General features: G+C 48.8%; 4 protein-coding genes across 4 annotated transcripts; 1 reads left to right on the forward strand and 3 right to left on the reverse strand.

Moving 5' to 3' along the window:
* Positions 1-4,896: 4,896 nt before the first annotated feature.
* On the forward strand, positions 4,897-6,855 carry LOC107228384 (Scarecrow-like protein 3). The gene has a single exon (NM_001320427.1). The coding sequence runs from the start codon at positions 5,237-5,239 to the stop codon at positions 6,755-6,757; it is 1,521 nt and encodes a 506-aa protein (NP_001307356.1). The 5' UTR covers positions 4,897-5,236; the 3' UTR covers positions 6,758-6,855.
* Positions 6,856-9,502: 2,647 nt separating this feature from the next.
* Positions 9,503-12,556, reverse strand: LOC100193422 (uncharacterized). The gene is made up of 2 exons (NM_001138544.1): positions 12,279-12,556; positions 9,503-10,565 (listed from the first exon to the last, which is right to left on the reverse strand). Exons 1-2 carry the CDS (start codon positions 12,373-12,375, stop codon positions 9,700-9,702), a joined length of 963 nt encoding a protein of 320 aa, NP_001132016.1. The 5' UTR covers positions 12,376-12,556; the 3' UTR covers positions 9,503-9,699.
* Positions 12,557-16,002: 3,446 nt separating this feature from the next.
* On the reverse strand, positions 16,003-17,512 carry LOC103640658 (uncharacterized). Its single transcript, XM_008664141.4, has 3 exons — positions 17,396-17,512; positions 16,775-16,947; positions 16,003-16,662 (listed from the first exon to the last, which is right to left on the reverse strand). The coding sequence occupies exons 1-3, from the start codon at positions 17,447-17,449 to the stop codon at positions 16,431-16,433; spliced, it is 459 nt and encodes a 152-aa protein (XP_008662363.1). The 5' UTR covers positions 17,450-17,512; the 3' UTR covers positions 16,003-16,430.
* Positions 17,513-17,603: 91 nt separating this feature from the next.
* Positions 17,604-18,496, reverse strand: LOC100274766 (uncharacterized). The gene has a single exon (NM_001149054.2). It carries the CDS (start codon positions 18,270-18,272, stop codon positions 17,784-17,786), a length of 489 nt encoding a protein of 162 aa, NP_001142526.1. The 5' UTR covers positions 18,273-18,496; the 3' UTR covers positions 17,604-17,783.
* Between the last annotated feature and the right edge of the window lie 1,229 nt (positions 18,497-19,725).

A 19,725-nucleotide genomic window follows, 5' to 3' on the forward strand; every position in this document is an offset into this window, starting at 1 on the left:
ATATAAATGGCCGTCGTCGTTCTGATCTTCACTACTGTAAGTTAGTCAAACTCAATAAATCTTGAACTATTAGGAGGGATGATTACAAGACAGATATTAGCCTACGTACGTACGTAAATATACTTACAGCAAGACCTCCAATAGTGTTTCCATGCATGCATGTGAGGCTATTATGATCGTCAGGGAGACGACGGACGAAGATGAAGAGAGAGAGAGAGAGAGAGAGAGAGGCGTTCGTTCTGTGCGTGGAGGGAGGGTGCCCTAGCTAGGTTGGGGCCTTGGGGCATTAATAATGTGATGGAGCTGGTGTAGTATTATTGTACTCCTACATTTACTAATGACTGTTTTGATTTCTCAGTAACTTGAGTAGTGTCAACATGCATGCATGATGCATGGAGTACTGGTCACAGTGATGGAGTGTGACAGCAAAGGGGGACTGCATCTGCATGCTCTGGTCGGAGCCAGGCACCACAGCATCAGCGAGCCATTGGCAATTTTGCCATTATCATTTGTGGGCTTCGCCAGTATGCCATCGGACCCACAAATCATAGACACAGACGGTCCCACCAGTCATAGACACGGGATGGCATAATAACAGACAACCAAAATTGAGAGTGGCAAAATAGCAAATTTCTCCAGCATCAGCATGCCAATCTCAACGACGTCCACTCGTTGCTACCAGCCCACGAAGCCCACTCGGCTCACAGGCTGCAGCCCAAAATCTCAGCCCAGCAGACATAGAGAGAGAGAGAGGCCCGTCATCCAACTCTGCTCTTGTCCAGTTCCCTTTGTACTTTACTAGTAAATAATCCAAGGAGACAAGTACAAGGGGAACATTCCCCGCCCGGCCGCCCCCTAGTATTCGGTCCAAAATCCAATGCGGACCTTGTGAAGCCCCTCGTGTTCACCATGCATGACTGCATGAGGTAACCACTCCAAGAAGCCTTGCATCCATCCATCCATCCATGGCGCAGAATGCAGAATGCGGTTCTATAAACGTAGCAGCAGCCTCCCGAACTGATCAGAACCATGGCGCCGCCATCTGTGCAGGAGCAGGAGCTGGTGCTGCTCGTCCCGGCACTGTACCAGTGCGCAGCGCACGTAAGCGAGGGGTCCTTGGAGAAGGCGAACTTCAGCCTGAGCGAGATAAAGCGGCTCTCCTCGATAGCCGACGGCCCGCTGCAGCGCCTGCCCGACGCCCTGGCTCGCCGGCTTCTCCTCCCCTGCGAGGGCCTGGCGGGCGCCCTCATCCACCCGTCCGACTACTTCGAGCGCTCCGGCGGCGTCCGGTCCGCTCGCCGTACCTTCGCTGGCCTCAGCCCCTTCCTCCACGCCGCCTTCGCTGCCACCAACCGCGCCATCCTCGAAGCGATGGAGGACGAAAAGGTTGTGCGCATCGTCGACCTGTCCTGCTGCTCAGCTGCCTCCCACCCCTGCCAGTGGCTCGACCTCCTCCACGGCTTCGTCCACGGCCGCCGGCCACCCCCGGAAGTACGCCTGACAGTCGTCCACGACGACGACGACTTCGTGGCCGGCATGAGGGCGGCGCTAGCTAAGGAGGCTCACAGGCTCAATATCCCGTTCCAGTTCAACCACGTGCTAGTAGTGCGCGGCGGCGGGCTGGAGACCATGGACTTGCGCGGCGACTTCCGCGACGTCCTAGGGGTCAAATACGGCGAGGCGGTCGCCGTCAGCTGTTGCCTGCAGATGCACCGCCTGCTCGCGCCTCGCGGCTGATGACGACAGTGCCAGCTGCTCAGCTCTCGCCCAGCTCCAGAACATGGCAACGACCGCAGCCGCGCAGCTGAAGCATATGGCGTGCAGCAGCCGCAGCCCGGCCTCCATCCTGAACTATCCGCGGACACCGTCCCCGCAGTGCCAGTGCCAGGTACCCAGGCCGCTGGCGAGCTTCCTCGGCGCCGTCCACCACAGGCTCAAACCAAGCATCGTTGTCGTGATGGAGCAGGACGCCAACCACAACGCCCCGCCGTTCTCCGCCCGCTTCGCTGAGGCGCTCGGCTACTACGCAGCGCTCTTCGACAGCCTCGACGCCGTGGCGGCTGCCAGTGCCGCCGGCGACCGGGCGCAGGTGGAGAGGATGGTCCTGGGGGAGGAGATCAAGAACGTACTGCTCTGCGAAGGAGCCAGCCGCCTCGAGCGGCACGAGAGGCTCAGCCAGTGGGCGATGTACATGGACGCGTCAGGGTTTCGCCGCGTCCCGCTCAGCTTCCGCGCCATTAGGGAGAGTGAGCTCAAGCTCGCGAGCTTCGGGATGAGTGCATGCCGCTACCAGGTGGAAAGCGACGGCCTTCTGCTGGGGTGGGGCTCCACGCGTCTCTACTCTGTATCGGCGTGGAGGCCAAACAAGTCTGGGACCAGAGAGTGTACGTTTAGAAGTTGATATGATCTGGTAGTCCTGCAAGTTTGGGCCGTGCCTGCTGGGCCAGCACGAGCCCGACACGAAATTAGTGGCACGAAGCCCGGCCCAGCACGAACAAAAATTACACGGGCCAGCACGGCACGTTATACGGGCTGGGCCGTGCTCTGGTTGGCGGCCCGACGGCCCAAGTAGCCTGGCACGCCGTAGTGGGCCGTGCTCGGGCCGGCCCGACACGTTTTAGTGTTTCTCACGCGGTCACGTTTTAGGGTTTCAACGTCCATTCGTCTCTCCACCAGCCGCCACTAGCCCACGCCAGCAGCCGCCACTAACCCACGCCACCAGCGGCCATCTCCATTCTTCCTGACTTCCCAGGCGCCCAGCGGCGAGCAGCCATCTCCCAGGCGCGCGCCACCTTCGTCTCCCACGCCCGCACCGCCAGGCTGGCCGGCCTCCACGGCGACGCCTGCCTCGCCAAGCTCTGCGGCGTCATCGCGGCCGACGAGAGGCGCCACGAGGCCGCCTACACGAGGGCGTCCGACAGGGCCTTCGAGGAAGACCCGGACGGCATGGTGCGGGCGCTCGCCGCCGTCATGCGCGCCAAGGTCACCATGCCCGGCGAGCTCATGGCCGACGGCCGCGACGATCGCCTCTTCGATCACTTCTCCGCGGTTGCGCGGCGCTCAGGGGTGTACACGGCGGCAGACTACGCCGACATGGTGGAGCATTTCGTGCGCAGGTGGAAGGTGGCGGAGCTCGACGCTGGCCTGTCCGGCGAGGGGCGGCGCGCGCAGGACTACGTGTGTGGCCTGCCGCGCAAGATACGCAGGATGGAGGAGCTGGCTCAAGACCGTGCGGCTCAAATGGAGGCCCAGTCGGTATGCTTCAGTTGGGTGTTCGATAGGCCCGTCCGCATCCACTGATCAGCTAGCTTCTTCCAATCCAAAGCAAGCTTGGAGGCCCATTTGTCCCTCATCAACTGAAGAAGGGCCAGCTACTTCTACTTATTTTATTGTAATCTTGTTTTGTTTACTGCTTAAATTGCGTGCCGTGCCTGGGCCAGCACGGCCCGACGGAAGCCCGTCGTGCTTTAGGGCCGTGCTGGGCCTTATTTTTACTCACTAAGCCCGATAAGGCACGGCCCGATTTTATTTCGTGCTTGCTAGGCCCGACTAATTGAGGCCCGAAGCACGGCGGGCTTGTGCCGGGCCGGCACGGCCCGGCCCAAGTTGCAGCACTATGATCTGGCGCTGTATCTGAGTTACTTAATTCATAACACGCATCAGTTTTAAATTGCTATCTGGAAAGAATCAGGTTGTTGTTGCGCTAGTTTTTCTTAGTGGATGGTTTGTTGTTGCATTCTTAAGGATGCTGTGTGTTTTCTTCTGTTTCTTCTTTTCAGTTTTGTTGTGTCTGTTCTCCCATTAGCTTCGTGGTGGTTTGTAATTTGTCTGCTGAGACAGCGGCGCACCTATGTAAGGATTGTCCCTTCTTCAAGGAAGTGTGAAGCATGATCTTGTCTTAGGTCGATCTGCGGTTCCTAGACGGTACTCCAAAGAAGGGAACCTGTACACTTGGTGGCATAGACTGAGAATGCTCTGTAGCAAGCAATTAAGCAAAAGTTTCGATGACTTACTAATTTATTTCTGATGGAGGTTGGAAAGAAACAACAGAATCTTCAAGAGACAACAGAGAACGACAGAGCAAGTTGCGTAGGTGGTGAAAGAGCTCGTTGGTAGAGGTTTAGCTTGTCTGTAGCGGCTAGTTGCCCTAACCCTCTTTCTTGATGTCTGTTTACTAAGCAGTTCTGGTCAAGGGGGTCGGGTCTTTGTTTCAGTGTCAGTGTTCCGCCTAGTGCAGGATCGTTAAGTTGTATGGATTTGTACCAGTTTGTAATGTTTTTTTTCTCCCTTCTAATATATTGGTTTGCCTTTCCCTTTCAAAAAAGATCTCTTTCTTTAAATGAATTGTGGCAATTCTCTTGCCGCCTTTTCTTAAAAAAATCAATTTTGGGTTGCTCTCCATCAGTTTAGTTCCTACCTAGCTTTAACATCTTGAAAAGCCATGCGAATTAGGTATCATTGGAATTTCTCCTATTTGGTGTAAGATGGTGTTGCTGCCTTTTTTTGCCGTGCTTCTGTTGTGTTCTTCATTTGGATTTGGATATCCATGCATATGGATCTGCAGAAGAGATCTGAAATTGTGACGCACGTCGTTCCTAGTCCTAGGTGGACATGTTCTCCTTGCAAACAAGAACAAGTTATTATTACTCCCTCCGTTTCTTTTTATTTGTCGCTGGATAGTACAAAATTACACTATCCAACGACAAATAAAAAGAAACGGAGGGAGTATTAAACAAGCATGCGCGTCAAATCTGAACGACTTCTCCAAGAAGCGGCCACCTTGCAATCACCAAGCATTTGTTTTTGCTGTGGTAAAGCTGACAAGGCTCAAGTGTTTGCTTCTTGTCCTCTGACGAAATTAACATGAATGCAGATTTTGGAGCCATGCCTGGGATTGAATTGATCGCAAAATTGTCTGATCCAAAACGCTGCAGATAAGTTCCAAGCGAATATCTCCCGGGCTGCCTAGTGATTCCACCGAGATGCAGACGACATCGGCTTAGCCCTTGCCGCACATGCGTCCACTCCTGCCTCGTCGCTTCTGCGCTCCATGACAAGGTCACCCACCTCGGAACGTATGAACTCGAGACCCCTGCAGGCTTGCCAACACGTTTGTCGCCACGCCAAGGTCCAGTGTCCAAGCCCAGCAATGGCGTGCGGTGCCTTCATATCCAGCGCAGCAGCAGCGACGGTCCATTAATTGACCACAAGCCCCCGCCCGTCCGAAGCAACCGACATGGACATGTTCCAGGAGGACACGCTGTCGTCGGCCACGTCGTCTCCGGCGTCGTCGCTGTGCACGCCGTCGCCGCACCCGCACGGGTCGTCGTGGGTGCAGGAGCTGAGCCACGACCAGCAGGGCCTGCGCCTCATCAGCCTGCTGTACCAGTGCGCGGCGGAGGTGGCGGCGGGCGCCTTCGACCGCGCCAACTTCTACCTTGAGCAGATCACGCAGCTGGCGTCGCTGGACGCGCCGCACACGCTGCAGCGCCTCGCCGCCGTCTTCGCCGACGCGCTGGCGCGGAAGCTGCTCAACCTGGTGCCAGGCCTGTCGCGGGCGCTGCTGCCCACGGGGCCGGGCAGCCCCGCGGAGGCGCACCTGGTGCCCGCCGCGCGGCGCCACCTCTTCGACGTGCTGCCCTTCATGAAGCTGGCCTACCTCACCACCAACCACGCCGTCCTGGAGGCCATGGAGGGGGAGAGGTTCGTGCACGTCGTCGACCTCTCCGGCCCCGCCGCCAACCCGGTGCAGTGGATCGCGCTGTTCCACGCCTTCCGCAGCCGCCGCGGGGGGCCCCCGCACCTCCGCGTCACGGCCGTGCACGACGCCAAGGAGTTCCTGGCCAGCATGGCCTGCGTGCTCGCCAGGGAGGCCGAGGCGTTCGACATCCCGTTCCAGTTCAGCGCCGTGGAGGCCAGGCTGGAGGACCTGGACGCGGACGCGCTGCGGCACCTCCTCCGCGTGCGCTCCGGCGAGGCGCTGGCCGTCAGCGTGGTGGGGCAGCTGCACCGCCTCCTGGCGGCCGACGACGCCGGCGGCGGCAGGAGCAGCAGGCACGTGCACGTCCCGGGCAGCAGCTGCCTCACCCCGGTGCAGATCATCGCGCGCTCCAGCCCCAGCAGCTTCGGCGAGCTGCTGGAGCGGGAGCTCAACACGCGGCTGCAGCTGAGCCCGGACTACTCGCCGGTGCTCTCTATCTCGCCGCAGTCGTCGCCGGTGCCTGGGCAGCAGCAGCAGAGGGAAAAGGCGCCGAAGCTGGGGAGCTTCCTGCGCGCGGTGCGGGCGCTGTCGCCCAAGATCATGGTGGTGGCGGAGCCGGAGGCGAACCACAACGCGCCCACGTTCATGGAGCGGTTCGAGGAGGCGCTCAACTACTACGCGTCGCTGTTCGACTGCCTGGAGCGCGCGTCGGCGGCGCAGGCGCACCGGTGCGCGGGGGAGCGGGCGCGCGCCGAGCGGCTGGTGCTCGGGGAGGAGATCCGCGGCGTGGTGGCGCGGGAGGGCGCGGAGCGCAAGGAGCGGCACGAGCGGCTGGCGCGGTGGGCGCGCCGGATGGAGGCCGCCGGGATGGAGCGCGTCGGGCTTAGCTACGACGGCATGATGGAGGCGCGGAAGCTGCTGCAGAGCTGCGGGTGGGGCGGCGGCGGGGACGACTCCGCGTACCAGGTGGCGCACGACGCCAGCGGGAAGGCCTTCTTCTTCTGCTGGCACCGCAAGCCGCTCTACTCCGTCTCCGCCTGGAGGCCGGCGGCGTAGCCAAATAATACTAGCTGAGATCGCATCGCATCGCATGTAGTATGTATGTACATCATCGGCATATATATCACTCGACGACGATCGTCTGTCTCATGCCATGTTTGCTCCCTTTGAATTCATCTGACTATTGCTTGCAGTGTGCAATTGGTTTGCTGATCGCCAACACATGGACGACGTCACTTTAGTTGAGTCCGGAAAGTTCATGAGAAGTCGGTGGACAAGAAAAGGAAAAAAAAAAGGCTGCTTCTTGGCCTCATGTCTCCTTGCTTTAGACTCGTGCACAGTATACAAGCACCAGGGCCCGGTGCAGGTGCAGCCTTGCAGTGTTGGACGGACCTGAAATTCAAGTGAAGCTGCTGGCCTGCCCCTGAACCTAAAATAAAACGAGTCCATCAAACTTTAGGTAAAAATGTTGAATAAATTATAAATTGAAACAGAGAGGTATAAAGGAAAAGGACAAAAGTATAACTAGAGCGTTTTAATTTATGGGTCAAGATGCAATTGAGCGCATTCACAAGTTTTATTGGGGAGACATTAAATTAGGCTTATTTCAAGTTTCTTTTCTCAACAATTAAAACCTAATAACAAGAATAACTTCATCCTGAGTATCAGACGTGTTTACAAGAGTTTTGCACACTATAACCAACCCTATAGTATCACAATAAAATTAGAAACAGTCACTTAAAGTAAACTTCTCAAATATAATAACAAAAAGTAAAGCAAGAGTTTAGTAATTTCTCGAGTTTTTGCCGACGTATTGAAAAGTCGACATTCTTCATGAGTTCTTGTTGAAGCACCCACACAAGTAGCTCTCCTCAGTCCGCACAAAGACTAAATGCTCTCTACGAGTTGGTTCTTCGCTACTTTGACCCAGTAAATTGCTAACAACCGTATACAAATCTTGAGTTAGGCCACCTATAAACTCTCTAAGTGATCAATGCACTCTCGATCAGCACCGAGTCATTTAGGTGTTGCCGATCACCAAGAGTAGCAAAAAAAAAGACTATATATCACTTAGCCATAAAAAGCCTAATGTGAATGGTGGATGTACACAAGTTTCTCTCAAAGGTTGCTAACGTAAAATTATCACTTCTCTAATCTCCTAACTATACAAATGGTCTTCTTTTCTCTCAATAGATTGCTTCAGCTATTGAAAAGTACAAACTATTTTGTTACAACTCCACTCAGGATTTTCGAGGGCACTAGACGTGTCCGGTACCAACCTTTTCATTTCACCGAACACGTCGGTTCCTCTCCTACTGACAGTTTCTAAATAATAGTTATCGTGCCTCATATCAGGTGCCACACACCGATGCATGCTACACTACTAGACACATCTATATAGTACTCCCTCAGTTTCTTTTTAGTTGTCGCTGGATAGTTCAATTTTGCACTATACAGCGACAACTAAAACGAAACGGGGGAGTATAACTCAAAACGACATAATAAACAAGCTCTGTGAGTACTCGCCAGTGACATGCATGTCAAGCGAATACTCAGACAAAATTAAAAACTGAACTACAAGCTCTGGGTGCCCTGTTCGGTACACCATAATCAGTGCGCATATGACACGTCGATGTATATCAAAAACTGCACATGACATATTTTCCATTCGGTGTGGTCTCCAGTGATACACCGCTAGGCAGAGGCGGAGCTAGAAAATTTTGCCAATGGGTTCACTTAGGAATATATGTATAACTATAAATCATAATGACTATACCACACCAAACTAAATGGTGGTGGTCTATCCTTTGCAGCCAGCCATGTTGCACGAACAGGACTGACCACAAGTCAGTTAATGGGTTCGGGACTAAATTTTTATTGGGTTCAAGCAATAAACTATATACATTAATCCTTGGTTTGATAAAAATCATTGGTGTCAACTGAACCCAATGGTCCCTATGTAGCTCCGCCACTGCCGCTAGGTCTACGCTGAAAAGATGAGAAGAGGTATGTAATATATGCATATAAATCACAAGCTCCGGAAAAGGTATATCATCTTTGCACCAAACTGTCATGCTCCCATTTTAACATTAACATTTATAATAACATCATTAGTACAACAGAAGTAAACAGAGGCCACAGCTACAGCGACGGCAGTACAGCTTGAACAAACAAAACATTGTATTGTACTCGCAGGCACCACTCGTGCCCAGCAGCAGCCCAGCCCAACACTGGCTGCAGAAACCACCTGTGATCTCGCCTGGCGAAAGATCAGGCGGCAGGATCATCCTTGGGAGCCCTGTATGTAGTGCTGCACAGGACGCCTCTCCATCTTCCTATAGCTACAAGGTGTTATGCCCTCTTACAACACTCCAGATTAGGATATAAACTTGTCAACTGTATGAATCATCTCCCATTTACTCTTCATTCATATCAATGAGGATCAAAGGCAAGCACGAAACATCAGATAGTTATACACGTACGTGCTAAATATGGGAAAACATACATAATTCTTGACACAAGAGTTTGATAAAAAAAAATGGCAACATTGGTTCTAGATGTAAGTATCTGCCTCCTACACAAGAGGAATCATTGTGTCATTCATTTAACTAACATTACTAACTCTAATCGTATGCTTGAATCAGTACCAAATCATCTGATACACAAAGAACAAGGACTAGATCTAGACATCGAGTAAGTTGAAATCCGATCGCAACCCAACAGACTACGGATTGACACCACTCCAATCGAAACATTAGGTTGAGAGAGAGAAGAACCAAAAACTGTGATGCTCCCCATATTAACTAACATTATAACATATTAACATTGCACCATAAGCAAAGTAAGGACGCAGCTGCGAAGGAGCAGCTGCAGCATACAACTCAAACAAAAAAAAAACATCTATTTACAGGCACCACTTTGCCAGCAGCAGCTGAAAACTGACTGCACAAGAGAAGACACCTGCGATTCTCGCCACGAGATCAAGACGCCGGACCATTTTAGGGAGCCCTGCTGTGCACCGGACGCCACTGCCTGCTCCTTCCTCTTTGGTCCTGCTGCCAGCTGCCACTCCTCGGCTGCTGGTGCTGCCCCTGGTCCTGGTTCCTGTGCTTAAAGCTCCTCTGCTTGACGTACCCGCCACCGTCGCCGCCGTTCCATTTCCTTCCAGTCCCAGAAGTGTAGCTCGGATCCTCCAGCTGCTGGTACCTATTGTCGGATGGTCTGCTATGAAAGTTGCTGCTCCAGCTGTTGGGTGTGTAGCGGTTCTTGTTACAGCCACGCCAGCTTGGCTTCTCCAGAGGAACACCCCGGCTGGTGTTGCTATCATTGCCCCATTTACTGAAAGATTGGCCTCTCCAAACCGCCTCAGGTGTTGCTACATTGGCCTGGCCGCCCCAAGTCGTGTTGGATGCGAGATTGGCCTCGGAGTCCCACTTACTGACTTCAGCTGGCTTTTCTACGAAGGCGTCCCAGTTTCCAGACCCGTTCTGGGTGCACTTGTTGTCGGCCCCAGCATTGGTCCACCCTTTGGCTGAGGCAGGATTATCATCCGACTCGAACGGTAGCCCTACGCTATCCAGATCAGCTACCAACTCCGGGTCGACTTCGCATTGGTGGTCGACCTTGTCGATGTACAGATCCGGGTCGTCCAGCAAAGGAATGTCAGAAGGCTGGCCATGGTAGCTCGCCCAGAACCTTGCCTTTGCGTTCTGGAAACAATCAAATGCCGCTGAATCATCCCAAGGCTCGAGTTTATGGAATTGTCCAACATACTGCTTGTTTTCACAGAACTGCTCCCAAGTGATGTCGCCAACGTGGCGGCAGAATTCCCTCTCCCATAATGGGACTTGCTGGTGCTTGTCTCCTGCGCATATGAAAAAATGAGTATAAGAATCCATGGTAGCGGCATGTAACACGGAAATTATTGCAGACTGGAGGAAAAAGAAAACATAAATAGAATTGTCGTATTGCTAGATTGATCAATACTCCACTGTGCAAATTTGGGAGATACCAGCTTGAAATTTTTTAATTAGTTCAGTAAACTGGTAGCGAGAATGCCGATTTTTAATGAAAAATTTCAAATCAGTTCATTAACCGCATAGAAGCTCAGTACGCCAGAGATAAAGCTTGTTCAATCCTCCATGTTTATGGCCTCGGAGAACATTTTAATCCATCCAAAACAAAAGATAAATTTAGAAGATATCGTGTCGTCATTCAAGGTACCTTCTAGACAGATATGCTACCAGAGTAGCTCCCGTGTTTGTTATAATACTACATTATCTGCGGTCAATCTTTTTCCTTATATTTTATCATAATCCAAAGTACAGTAGCTCCTATGAATCCTGTGGTTATCAAGAATGATAACGAAACTAACCTTAAAACCAAAACCATATCCCTTAAGGCTAAAACGTACCTTATACATATAACCCAATTCTAGGATTACTAGCTTCTGAGCCTATTAGCTGTAAGATGTTTATTTCATTAGCCAAGTTCGCGATGATATGACCTCATACAACACTCAAGATAGGATATGAACCCATTAACTGTACGGATGGTCTTCAATTTCCTCTTCATCCATATGAATGAAGATCAAGGGTGTGCAGGGAATATTAGACAGGTATTCATGTAGCATGCTGCATGCTAAACAAAGGGAGCATTCATAATTCTTGATAAAAGAGTTTGATCCTAAAGTGCCAGCATTGTTTCTAAAGGCAAGTCTGTACCTCCTACACAACTGGACTCATCGTGCCATGTATTTAATGATATCATTAGCAAGAAGAAAGTGAGCATGTGTCTTCCAGGAGTTCAGAAAACTTTGAGCTCAGATTGCTTGAGGGTTGAGAAAATAAATGCAGACACCATGTGTGGAAGGACCGATAGTAGCAAGTAATCCCATCGGAAGTCGTAGTACCCGATATTCCAACAGACATCGGTTACTGATACTAGGCGTTACGACAAAGTGCCCAAAAGGACAAAGCAGACAAATCAAAGATGGCGCGTAAGGCATTCAGAAGGTCATGACCGTTGAATCCACGAAGCGTGACGGGCATTCAGTATTTTTGAAGTCGGCGGCGGTATATAACAGCAGAGACTAGTGTTGCCACGCATCTTCAAAATACTGTATGCACTGTGCAGACAGGACTGTGGCTGGAACGGATTATTTGAACCCCCGGCTGTACAACACTGCTATCTTGCAATTGCAGTGCTCCTGCCCTCCCAATTCCTATTCCTATAATCCTATATTCCTAAAAAAGGAATGCCTACCTCCAATCCAAGAGATGTGATAGTCACGCAAATATAGCATTTTTCAGCTCCCAATTCTGACATTTCATTGCGCAGTGCAAAGAACAGTCCGTACACATTAGAAAGGAAGCCTACAGGAACAGATAATAACTCTGATTCTAAGCTTCCATCAGTGTCCAAATCATCTGACCAACAGAGAACCAAGGAGTAGATCTAGACATAGACATCGCACGAGTTTTAATCCGATCGCAACCTAAGAGACCACGGACTATAGCACCCAAATCGGAACATCGGGTTCGGGTTCAAAGAGAAAGAGAGATGAATCCGTCCGTACCGTAATCAGGCGAAGGCGGAGGCAGAGGAGTACGCGAAGCGCCGGCGGAGCGGTCACGGTGGCCCGTCACGTACAGCGACCGGTTCCAGCCCCCCATCGTGAGGAGGACGAGGAGCGCCCCGCACGCAGCTCGACGAAGCGACGGACGGCACGCGGCCAAGGCAACCCCAATGGCGAGCAGTAGGAATCTATCTATCTCCCTGAAAGAACAACAGTATCTCGGAACGCGAGAATGCGAGATTGGGTCCGCCGCGGCTGCGCACAGGAGAAAGGGCAAGAAGAGACTGCCCGCAGGGCGCAGGCGCGGCGAGTGCGCGAAGCACAAGGAAGACGAGACAGCCGAGTCGGCAACGTGCGCCGCCTCAGGTGCACCCGTGGGCCGAATTTTTTACATTTTAGCCCTTTTTTAGAAAAAAAAATCACGTTTAGACCCTAAAAAATTTTAATAGCAATTTTGGACCCTTTGCTCGGCGCCATAGGCTATGGCGCCGAGGTACGTGCTACGCTGGCACATCTGGACGCCATGGCACCGACGTGGATCTTGGCGCCGAGCTCGGTTATGTTTTAACAGTTTTGTTGGAAAGTTATAAGCACAAATCTTGTCTAGCCCAGTTGGTAGAGCACAAGGCTCTCCACCTTGTGGTCCTGGGTCCAAGCCCCATAGTTTGCATTTCAATATTTTTTTGTTTTTATCATTGATTTGTTTTTTTGTTTATGTCGCTGATGTGTCCATACAAATTTATTTTTGGTACCATGATTCTCGTTTTTTTGGGTAAATAAAAATGCGAGCAGTATAAGCATGGCACTTAAACCTCTCGATTCGCAGCAAGCATGGCTAGTATTTTCCTTTAGAAGAAGAGAGTGCTCAATATAAGCAGTGCTCAGCCATGCCCATACGCCCATAGAGCCAACCATACTCGCAGGCCATCGGCCATTAGCCATGCAACATACTAAGGGGGTGTTTGGTTACCCCAAACTAAAATTTAGCCACTGTCACATCGAATGTTTGAACCTCCGTTTCGGGTATTAAATGTAGTCGGATTATAAAACTAATTTCTCAGCCGAAGATTAAAAGACGAGACGAATCTAGTCCAGTTGGTTGGGTCTATATTTCATACTCCTATTTGAAAGTCAAACGCTTGATGTGACCCGGGCTAAACTTTAGCATGGGCAACCAAACACCCCCTAATAATACTACCTGACCACTTGTAGAAATAGAAGAGAGCGGCTGAGCACTGCCTCGACGGCGATGAGCTTATAGATAAGGCAGGCAACGAGCGTCAGGGAGTGAGACTGTGAGGGAGATACGGTGGTTGTGCGGCACTGGGCATGCTTATACTGCTCGTGTTTTAATTTACCCAAAAAAAAACGAGGATCATGGTACCCAAAAATAAATTTGTATAGACACATCAGCGACATAAACAAAAAAACAAATCAATGATAAAGACAAAAAAAAATTGAAATGCAAACTATGAGACTTGAACCCAGGACCACAAGGTGGAGAGCCTTATGCTCTACCAACTGGGCTAGGCAAGATTTGTGCTTACAGCTTTCCAACAAAACTATTAAAACACAACCGAGCTCGGCGCCAAGATCTGTGGCGCCGAGCTCGGTGCCACGTCGGCGCCACGGCATCCAGGTGTGCCAGCGTAGCACGTACCTCGCCGCCATAGGCTATGACGCCGAGCTGTGTTACCTCGGCGTCATAGCCTATGGCGCCGAGCAAAGGGTCCAAAATTGCTATTAAAATTTTTTAGGGTCTAAACGTGATTTTTTTTCTAAAAAGGGGTTAAAATGCAAAAAATTCGGACCCGTGGGCCGTCGTGTTTGGTTGGGCCTAGCCATCCGGGCCTAGCATTGCTGGAAACGGTCAGCACTATGGAGTACTAATATTTAGAACTTCTATTTTATTTTATTTTAGACTCTAAATTATTAAATACTGAAATTAAAATAAAAACTAAAATAAAAATACATTAACTAAAACTTTATTTTAGTTTCTGTATTTACAAATTTAAAGTAAAATGAAATAAAATAAAGGGATTAAAAATTAGTCCATAGAAATCAAACACCCCTCTTAGGCAACAAAGGTTTCACTGTTAATTCTTTGTATAAGGAAAATTCAATTGATCAAGTGAAAGTTCCCTACAGATTTTTGTGGAAATCTAAGTTACACAGAAAATTAAAGTCTTCTTTTGGTTGGTGATAAGAAATAAAATTCTTACAAAAGATAACTTGAAAAAAAAATAAATTGGAAGGGATCTAGTGAGTGCTGTTTTTGTGGTGGTCTGAAATTAATTGAACATTTGTTTTTTAAATGTTCTATTGCCAGATTTGTATGGAGAGTGGTCCAAATTGCCCTAAATCTGGATTCCATTCCAAAAAACATTGGTGAAATTTGTGACAGATGGATGAATAAATCTAAAGACAGAATTTCAAACTTATTGATTTTTGGTTGTGGTGCCATGTTTTGGGCTATTTGGAGAACCAGAAATGATTGGTTTTTTGGTGAGAAGGTTCTACTTGACCCTGCTAACATAATATTTTTCTGTTGCTTTTGGCTGGATTCTTGGGCTATTCGCTAAAGAGAGAAGAAAAAAAAGATGGTGGTCCAAGAAAGCCGGCTAATCAGAAGGATAGCAAGTGAGACGATGAGCAGGGCTTTTGGGTGGTGTCCGAGGGACCGTCGTATTGCTGGTTGAAGACTTCTTTTGGCGCTAGTTGGTTGTTAACTGCAACTCAAGTGTTTGGATGTTATTTTGGTGGGTTAGATACATCTGGTGTGTTTTAGCTGTGTTGCTGCTTTTGGCATGTGACCATTGTATATAAGCTTGGCTTAAAAACTATGGTTTCACTTGAACTGATTCTAGTAGAGTCTGATCTTTGCTTATCTAGTATGATAGAATGTAGAGGTTAGTTCCACTAGGAGCTCCTTTTGGTGATGGGTTGTATCTCATCGTTGTGGTATGTAATAACACTTATCCTATTTCCTAATGAAATAGGGGGCTCTGCCCCTTCGTCAAAAAAAATCAAACACCCCTCTTATTAGACTAAGCAGGACTCACTCAACACCTTTTAGGCTACCTGCTTATTATACTATCGTCGTAATCTAACTTTCTCCTTAAACTTCAAAATTGGACACTTTTCAATATCTCAAGAAAAATCTATAAATATAGTCCTATTTTGAAATATAGGGCTCAGTGCCATAAACCATCCCCCACCAACAGTTCTATTTCATAAAATTCATCAAACAGCTTGACCTCTCGGATCTTAAATATAGTACCTAGAGCTTTATCCTCATTTCCTCTTAATCTTAAATTGTTTATTTTCTAATAACATGATTTATTTCCTAAATAGCCATATTTAAGGCATACCTGTTGGAGTAAAGTTTTTTTGAGGCTCAAAACACTTTAAATGTGGTCCTAATTTAATTTATAGGACTTTATTTTAGAGCTCCCTAGTAGAGATGCTCTTACCATCTGAACTCTCAAAGTTGTTCAAAATATATTTCTATATTGATTTGGAATGTTTCTAAAGGATGTTTTGTCCCCTTTTAGTTTTAAAATATGGTAAATATTTTATATGGTTTTTAAACCATATAAAATGAAACCTAATCTTCTAAATTTGTGATAAAAAATACTCGAGAAAGATTGAGGTATGAAAAATCCAGCTAAAATATTTGCATCTCATGAAAATATCTCTAAGAGATTCTAGAGTTTAGCTCTAGCACAATAGGAAAAATATTAGAAAAATCCTAAACATATTCTAATTGGCATCTAAACATGTATTTAAAATTTTGCACAACAAAATATAATAAACAACTAGCACGAATGCAGAGAATGAATGCTTTCTACACCAACATATGTTGCGTCCTTGCTAGTTGCATCTCATATTTTTGTCATGAAAAGTTTTTTATAACTTATTTAGCTATCGATTGCAACGTTTTAGGGTTTTCTATATATTGCCAACTTTCTAACAACTAGATTTATTTTTTGGAACCATTGAGATATAATTTAAGAAATTTAAATTTCTTATTCCGATTCGTAGTATCCAGAGTAGCTCTAGGATATTTTAGAAGGTTAGAGATGTTTTTTTATGGTTTAAGAACCTTATTAAGTATTTATCGTAAAATTTCTCTCCACGTATTTTTATCATCTACCTCCCCCGACTATCTGGCTCATTGAATTGAAGCCCAACTGCCGGGTGCCGGCCCACTCGCTCATGTCCGCTCTCGTCCCGTTGCTGCAGGCCCAATCGCTGGTTCGATGGGAAACAATAATGATCTTTGTGCATCACTATCCACTGATCTCTCACTCGTCTATTTAAATTCTTCCAGTTATGCTCAGTGGGAAACAGGTCAGTGCCACTTGCAGCAAGTCTTAAATACCTGAAAATTTAATAGATCATATTACATGACTGCGAAGGAATCTATTTGCCAAACACATTGTAAATCCAATATTATACCGGAGTTATCTACCTATAATTACAATGAAGCCTACCTTGCACTGGTACTTTCCTCAGGCTGGAGGCTGGATGACAAACAAGAGATTGCTGCATAAAGCCAAATCAACATGCTTTTCCCCAGAAAATCAGCGCATGAAGAATCTTCATTCAATTTCTCTGCCAGGGGTTTTATAAGGGCACCCATGACAAAGGGGAGCTCAAGCATTTTCTGTTTACAGTTGGGCCCATAAAAAGATTGAGAATAAGTAGTAATGTTTATGTCATTGTATTGGTTAATCTTCAGATTGGTCGCCATTATCATTGTGTTGGTCCTCCTAAATCCTAATCTTGTGTCCAAGCTAAATAAAGTAGTAATGGGCATGCATCATAACTGGTACATTGACTGACAAACTATAAGGGAACTGCCATTTCACAATTTCGAGGGACAATTCAGATAGCTGATACAACAATACGAATTAAATAACACACTTTAATTTTAGGATAAATACGTTGCATGACAGATAATCCACACACTTAGCTAAGAACTAGAAAGGAATTTCATAAAGATGCAACTCATCATTTCAAAGAATATGCTAGTCGAGTCGAATATTTGTTGTGCTAATTAAAAGCATAAAGTCCGGCCTCTCAGGGGAATTAACAAGAGAAAGAACACTTACGATTTCATCAGTAATAGCTGGATCCAAACTGGAGCTCCACAAATGCATGCCCATTTTGTCGAGATGGCTTCCACCAGAGCGGCCAATATCCTTCTCCCTAACAGAAGATCACGTCATCTGAAAGAAATCCCTACTCGAATTATTTGTTGTGCTAGCAGTGACAGATGGATGCTTTGTGCAAGGTTAGTTAGCCTTGAGGTCAATTTTTCTCATCCAAATAATCTTTTGAACCTGAGCGTGATGTGACAAGCTACATTCATTACAGATGCCATCAGTGTCCAATTTGTGGAGTAACTGAAACAACTTGGTGTGATAATTTACAACTACACCAGTAAGGTTGTAGCAGATCTAGCGCGAGAAGAAGAGGACGGCAACAGACTTAGAGCTACTACTGGTGATCGCGGTGGCCGAGGAGGAGCGCGGCAAAGCTTGCGGCGGCGCAGAGCGCGGCGACGGCGTTGCCCTCGCGCAGGAGTACGCGGAGCGCGAGGCCCGCGATGTCCCTGGTGGCGCGGCGGCCCTCGGCGACGAGCGACCTGCGCGGGCGGCCCGCGAAGGCGAGCAGCACGAGGACGGTGGTCCAGGTGACGAGCATGGCGGGCGCGGCGACGGCGAGCGCGGCGGCCATGGAGAGCAGGCCGAACACGGCGCCGTACATGACGGACGCGTAGAGCGCGGCGGGCCAGGCGGGCGCCGCGGACGCCGAGGAGGCGGAGTAGTACCAGGCGCGGACGGAGGCGAGCAGGGACCAGGAGGACGAGAGCAGCCCGGCGTAGACGGCGAGGAAGAGCGCCACCCAGGTCCGCCGCCGGCTCAGCGCCCGCAGCAGGAGCGACGTCCACGGCGGCCACGCCGCCGGCTCGGCCGCCGGATCCATGGACGGGCGGGCGGGCGGGCGGAATCGATCCGGTGCTGGGACGATGCTTGGCTTCCGCCGGTGGCGATTCCTGGCTGGCTGGGGGAGGCGAAGGGAAGGGAAGGGAGGCGAGGAGCAGAGCAGAGCAGAGCTGAGCAGCCGAGGCGGGCGGGTGGGCCCCGACCCGCCCCAGGGAGCAAAGATGGAGAAGGCAATCGCGAAGCGTGATGTGGATATTGTCGGCTGTCACGTTGGCCCACCGGAAAGAGGATTTGAAATTTCTTTTTTCGGCCCATTTCGTGGTTCTCTCTTTCCCCCATTTCTTTCAATATAACAAACATTTGAAACGAGCCGAAAGCTGCAGATTGATGATGAATAAAAATACTCTCTAACTAGAGATTTGCGGAAGAAGATGGTATCAACAAAGACAAGTCTATCATCTAGCAAACGTAGATCGAGGATGCGTGGGCTGGGCGTGATCAATCAGTCATCTGACCTGGTCGGCACTGTTAGCAAAACCATATTTACAATGCCGCTTTATTTCTATATAATAAATATATACTTACGCTGGTCAAGAGAAGAATTTTATAGTGCAACGGTTGATCTATGTTGCAATATAGAAATGCATTTCATTACCTATATAAAAATCCTAGTTCCGTCACTGGACTAATGGTACCAACATTGGTTCACATTGATATCATTAATAATATAAATAGTGTTTAAATATTACTTTACACTGGATTTTTTAAAATCCATCGTCAGTTGACACCAATTGCAAGCTGTGTAGCTCCGGCCCCTGCCGCCGACCATGCATGCTTGTGTGGAACTGTCCAAAGATTGTTCGCATGGTATATTGTTCTTGATCCGTAGTAAACTCGGTCCTAGTCCGCGGAGGAAATATACATATAGACTTTTTCCCCCGGATACCTCTTCTCACGAGTTCATGATGTGTGTGCGCCGGCCGTGTCAAACTGCATGATGATCGTCTATGCTCTCGGTTCGTAGGGCGCACCCAATTAAGGACGATGGATCTTCTTTCCCCCTTGAGAAGATTACATTTATCTCACCTTTTTCAACGGCCAAAAGAAACGGTTTTACCCAACTTTCTTTCTAAACAATAAAACCTCATTTCATCAAAAGGGATTAACCTTGGTCAGCGCACTAACCAAAAACTTAAAAAAAAACCGTTTTTGTGCGCTAGAACATGCCCGCAGACCAACACGAGTCTTCTGTGTGCATTTTGTCCTCAATCATACGCACCCAAGAACCAAGAAGACTTTTCGGTCGGTCACTCATCTCAATATTGCTTTGGGTCAAACACGCTTGACATTAGGTACTTTCGAGATAGGTTTTCGAAAAATAAGATGCACATTGTTGGTATAAATGTTCTATCAATCCTATTAAGCCTTTGACCAGGATATCACCCAATCCACTAGGGTCAGGATATCACAATTCACCCACTTAGAAGATCGAC

Source organism: Zea mays, chromosome 10 (assembly GCF_902167145.1).
Source record: "Zea mays cultivar B73 chromosome 10, Zm-B73-REFERENCE-NAM-5.0, whole genome shotgun sequence".
Taxonomy (NCBI): domain Eukaryota; kingdom Viridiplantae; phylum Streptophyta; class Magnoliopsida; order Poales; family Poaceae; genus Zea; species Zea mays.